General features: G+C 38.4%; 1 protein-coding gene across 5 annotated transcripts in view; it reads left to right on the top strand.

Moving 5' to 3' along the window:
- Nucleotides 1–333: 333 nt before the first annotated feature.
- The window catches only part of LOC127430027 (cell adhesion molecule 2-like), a 400390-nt gene continuing 394723 nt past the window's right edge, over nucleotides 334–6000 (top strand). For all 5 annotated transcript variants that reach the window (XM_051679444.1, XM_051679441.1, XM_051679443.1 and 2 more), the window contains exon 1: nucleotides 334–592. In XM_051679444.1, coding sequence (XP_051535404.1) covers nucleotides 532–592 — 61 coding nt within the window. In that variant the 5' untranslated portion in view covers nucleotides 334–531. The remainder of the gene's footprint in view (nucleotides 593–6000) is intronic.

Genomic DNA, 6000 nt, shown 5'->3' with positions numbered 1-6000 from the left:
GATTATACATTGTTTTTACTGTAAGAGCTTTAATAAGTAGATAGTTGTGTGTAATATGAACTAAGAAATATGCTATAAAGTTTGACCAAATATCCCAACTGATACAGTAGCAGTGCTCCAGAAAGTTTTAGGACTGCTCAAACATAAACTGAAGTGCTATTCAATTTCGTATCGTAGGAGATTATGTATTTTAAGGGTCTTTACTATTGCTAATGCGTCTCCATGTGTCAATCCGGAGTGGGCGGGACCCGCGTCTGCTGCGGCGCTCTGGAGAGGCAGAGACTCGGGCAACGGCTGAAGTGGCACTTTCTCGGTACTGTCAGTGCAGGCAGCATCTCTCCTCAGCCCTGGTACTGTAATCGCCTCATACAGCAGATCCTCCGGATCGGGAGAGGAGATTCGGCTTTGCTCCATATCCTGCGGAGTCCATCCATGCGATCCGAGCCCGACTGAGAGCGCACCATCCACCTGGATACGCCAGCATCAGCATCAGTGTAAGGAGATCACGGACGCAAGCATCACCACAAGAATATGATGCTCCAACAGCACTTGCTCTTTGTGCTCTACACCTTCTGTGGGATTGTCATCAAAGGTAAGAGCCCTGAGACGTATATCCACTGTGTGATACCCTCTGGGCGTGGTGGTGGGAGTTGGCATCATTTGGAGAACAAGCATACCAATGTGATTTAAACACACTTTGTGATAAGACCTTGCATCAGGTATAAGCTCATGTTTTTGGATAGGTCACACGTTTTGTTTTCTGGTATGATGATGACAATGCATTTTGCAGTTCAGTGGACTTGAAATGAGAGCGCGAATTCTTCTACATGTGTGATCATGTGTGAGGTGCGTGGGAAGTTGTTTGTAGTTGAGGATTCGCTAATTAATTAAATGATTGTTAAATCAAATAATGAACTTTGGAAACAGGGTGATCCTACGTGTACATGTTCCAAATTTCACATTGATTCACATGGTTCACGAGACAGTGATATATTACTATATTATCTGCAATATCATTATTCGCATCACAGTTGCGCACAGTTTTGCTCTGCCCTCAGCGTGTGATTTGATGTGCCTTGCATTCTGTGGGCATGCAAACAAGTTGAACTTGACTAGTTATGGATGATTAATGCCGTATGCATGCTCCAAAGTATTGTGTGACTGTATTAATAAGAAAACATTGGTTTAAGTCAGACATAAACGTGTTAGAAAAGCGCTCGTACTCGGGTATTTGCAAGATCCTACATCTTGGGGTCGTCGTAGCATTAGATTTTCTCTCAGAGACGCGCGCATTGAGCACCATCACTTCAGGACAGTGTGCATCTGTAATATCATATGGCCCATGTATTCATTTACAGTTTAACAAATGTGAAGTCTAGGTGAAATCACACCGTAATAAATGTAAAGAGCAAAATACAGAATAAGTTAAAAAGCGAGAGTGATTCCGAACAGACAGGAGCGCATGAAGGAGCGCCGCAGGCAGTGAGTGCGCGCTGCTGTCCCACTTAACTCTCTCAGCATCCCGCAAGGGAAAAGCGCTCCGCCGCGCCCCACGGGTCAACCCACCTCAAGGCGCACTGTCAACACTTCTGTCGCTCCCCAGATGAGACTAATAAACACGCCTTTGTATTTTATTTATTTATTTATTTATTTATTTATTTATTTATTTATTTATTTTTTTACAACCAGCACGCTAAATGATGCATTGGTAAATCACGGAAATAATAACTTGCGCAATTCAACGTGTTTTAAACATTGGTCCTGCGAGAGAATGACTCACTCGTTCTAGACTTTATTGACTCGGAGGAGCTACTACTGTCTGTCCATAGATCTACAACTGCTTGGTGCATAACGTGTCAATACATCTCAATGTTGTGTAGGGGAGAGCAGAAATCATAGTAACACATTATGGTTTTGCACATCTATTCAGAAATGAGCCTAAAGCTTTGCAGTTTTGCCTCAGACAACACTGACATGCCAGCAGTCTTTTCCGTGTTCATTAAATGTGGTAAATAAATGAGTCGGATACAATGAAAATACAAGTACAGAATGCCAACCCTGATAGCGCAGGTACATCACCCAGGCGGCTATTGATGTGTATGCTTACATCTGGAAGACATATTTTTTAGGTTGTTTGCTCATCTCCTAACCTATGCCAATAAGTAGGCCTATGTCTTGGGTGTTAATAAATCATTCAGCAGGTGCTTTTGAGATGTTTATGATTTAGATTTTAGTAAATCTGATCTTTTTAAGATGTTTATCAGATGTTAATTTGATTGTGATGCTTTCCAGATGAAACTCTTAAATAGACATCTCTGAGATGTATCTGTGCTCTCTGGGAATGTTACATTTATAGCAACTAGACTGTAAGTGTATCATACAGTGTTAGTGTGCGTATACTGTATATATCTCTATCTATCTATCTATCTATCTATCTATCTATCTATCTATCTATCTATCTGTCTGTCTGTCTGTCTGTCTGTCTGTCTGTCTGTCTGCAGGCTAGGCTACTGTATACACACACACACACACACACACACACACACACACACACACACACACAGTATATGGTTAAACAACAGACATCAAGTGTGAAATGCAGCGATTTATTTGTGACCTCAGAGTCCTTGTAAATAAACAATAACAAAGCAAATACATTAATTTGGAAAATACAAATTCTACATAAACAACATTAGTGAAAAACTGAAATATAACAGTCGTTTAAAATCCACCACTCATCAACACTTAAACAGGCCTATTAATGGGGATAATAAGCCTATTAACAGTTATAACGAAACATATTTTGGGTTGCTGCAGATATAGGAATGTTTGAAGCACAAGAAGTAAATGACACAGGTTATGGCAGGCCACAGGTACCTACTGTATGTGAGAACTAGCTTTTATGAACAATGATCGATGTTTGGTTAGGACGTAAATAATGAATTCCAAGCAAACACGATTGTTAAGAGAACAGAGATGCAGTGCAGTCTATTGGGTTTCAACGGGCCACTACGTAAGATACTGTAATTATGTAGTAGCTTTTTCTTGCTTACACATCAAGTGGTGATTATATAGGTTACTTGCCTGACTTGTGGACAACACTGCTGCATGTTATATGCTTTGCCAGAAGCTTCTACCAGCTTACACTGGGGCACACCCAAAAAGGAAACTCTGAAATGTATTGTATTTTAATAATTCATATCCCAAAAACATTTTTGTGTTTTGTGTCAGAAACCCTGCCATAAGCAAGTCAGTTGTCACCTTTTTTATTTTTTTATTTTTTTACAGCAGCTTGATCTTCATCCCTTCTTATTCCGAGTACCAATGACAATGTGTTGTCTGATACGGTCTTAGTGCCCACAATGAAAAATAGCCAGTGCTTTTAGATTCATATTTTTACAGTTACTCACTGATGTAGTAATCTGACTGAAAGATAGCCTGGACTTGATAAGAAGTGGTGGATAAACTTGAGACCATTGACTGAACTGCTGATTAGAGAGTTATATTGTAGTGAGACTTCAAGACTAAGTTTGCTGTCTTATTACAAAAACCAAAGGAACGGACCACTGCTAGAGGTTAGTAGAGAGAAATAATCTTTAGCTATGTGTGCTTAAGTCATCTTTCACTTTCACATTCTTCTTCTTGTGTATTTGGAGATTCACATTCTTCATAAATATCACCCCCTACTGGGCAGGGAGAATAATTTCTAGCAAAAAAGGACTTAAATATTGATCTGTTTCTCACCCACACCTATCGTAACACTTCTGAAGGTATGGATTAAAACACTGTCGTATGGATTACATTTATAATGCCTTTGTGCTTTTTTGTGCGTTAAAATGTTTTGATAAAAAAATAAAAAAATAAAAAAAATAAAAAAAACTTTTTTTTTTGGGGCAAGGAATACCCACTAGATGTAATAAACCTGGTTCCTGGGGGTACTTCAAATTGTTTAGCTTTTGCTTTATAAAAACTACAGAACAGAAAATTTTAATTTTAATAAATATACAGTATATTAGGGCTGTCAAAAGGTTAAAATAAATAATTGCAATTAATCTAATTATTTTTTATTTATTTTTTTGTAGTGAACACCATAACACATTGTTACTTTTTAAAGCTGAAGTGTATAATTTTGGCTCCACTAGCACCACCAAATGGAATTGCAAAAATAAAATAAAAAAATTTAAAACCGCTTTCCTGAATACTCCCCCCATCTACTATTGGTCAAACAAATAGATGTCCCATCGAAAACTCATGCTATTGGTTGATTAAGTGTTGCTGTGTTGGGCGGTTGGATGGTCAAACAAACAGAGCAATAATGATAATGCCAGAATATGTACAGTTTTCTGTAAAATCAACCTACAAATGGCTTGTAATTGTTTCTGCATATTAAGCTAAAATAGGAGAAAGCAAATTAACATTAAAAAAATGACACATCAAAACACTGTTGTATTGTGTCTTAAAGGAATAGTTCACCCAAAAATGAAAATTATCTCATCATTTACTCCTCATGCCATCCCAGATGGGTATGACTTTCTTTCTTCTGCTGAACTCAAATTACCTTTTTAGAAGAATTTCTCAACACTTTTGGTCCATACAATGCAAGTGAATGGGTGCCAAAGTTTTGAAGCTCCAGTGGTTAAATCAATGTCTTCAGAAGTGATATGATAGGTGTTGGTGAGAAACAGATCAATATTTACGGGAGCATTGCAGTTTTGTTTCCTTAAACGTCATCTTCTGAATATCGGGGAATGGAATGCATTTATGGTCAGAGATATCAAGTAGGAATATCCCACATCCAACTTGAATGGAATGCAGCATTACCGTGTACCCTGACGAAACGAAATTTATTGCAAGTAACATTTAAATCGCAAATATTATTAGATATATTTTTCCAAGTATTATAAACCTCCTTGGTAGATTCATATGAAAATTAATTTTTGACAAAACAGTCATGCTGCAGTTAAAATTAGGCTTGCTTGAGCATTAAGTGTCATTTGAAGTTCTGGCTTTCGTGCGTGGACGTGTTTTTAAAATGTCAGTTGGTATTATTAGTTGACTGCCACGTAATGTATGATTTCATTACGAAACTGTGTTTTCTTAATGGTATGAATCGCACTGAAGTCCTACACTTAAAATGCATGGCCTGCGGCTGTTTTTTAATATAAATTATCCTGCCTGCTCAGTCAATCTCCACTTTCACTTTCACTTTCACATTCTTCTTGTGTTTTTGGTGATTCACATTCTTCATGCATATCGCCACCTACTGGGCAGGAAGAGAAAAAAGACATAAATATTTATCTGTTTCTCACCTACAATTATCATGTCACTTCTGAAGATATGGATTAAAACACTGGAGTTTTATGGATTACTTTTTTGATGCCTTTATGTGCTTTTTGGAGCGTCAAAATGTCAGCACCCATTCACTTGCATTGTATGGACCAAAAGAGATGAGAACTTCTTCTAAAATTCTTCATTTGAGTTCTGCAGTTTAAAGAAAGTCATACCCATCTGGGATGGCATGAGGGTGAGTAAATGATGAGAGAATTTTAATTTTGGGTGAACTATCCCTTTAATAGCTATATAAAACTCAAAGTCTTCAATAACATCTGTGACCAGAGCTTTAGACCACATCCTTATTCCTCCACAGTCAAATTCCCATTAGAGTAGGTTCTTTCCCACCATGGTTAGCAATTCAAATACAAAAAAAGACATTTGTAAGGGACATAGCTGGAACTCTGTAAATGTGCCATACAAATTGCGCCTAAGGGACAAAACGCCCCTGAAACATCTTGCGTCTCAGTCGCCCCAGGGCCTGGCTAAATGTGCAGATAGATCCTCTGTCAACCGGGTGTTGAAGTTAGTGTGTCTACAGCTGAGTTGCAGCATTAGCGTATCACAGCGTTTTGAGGTGAGAGGTGTGACGGGGAGAATGCTTTATGCTCTCTCTTAAAGATGCTCTCTCCACACCACGGAGGGTTAGCTTATCCTTGCAGAAGGGGC

Source organism: Myxocyprinus asiaticus, chromosome 39 (genome assembly GCF_019703515.2).
Source record: "Myxocyprinus asiaticus isolate MX2 ecotype Aquarium Trade chromosome 39, UBuf_Myxa_2, whole genome shotgun sequence".
NCBI classification, from domain to species: Eukaryota; Metazoa; Chordata; class Actinopteri; order Cypriniformes; family Catostomidae; genus Myxocyprinus; species Myxocyprinus asiaticus.
This window is presented reverse-complemented; position numbering and strand designations above follow the sequence as displayed.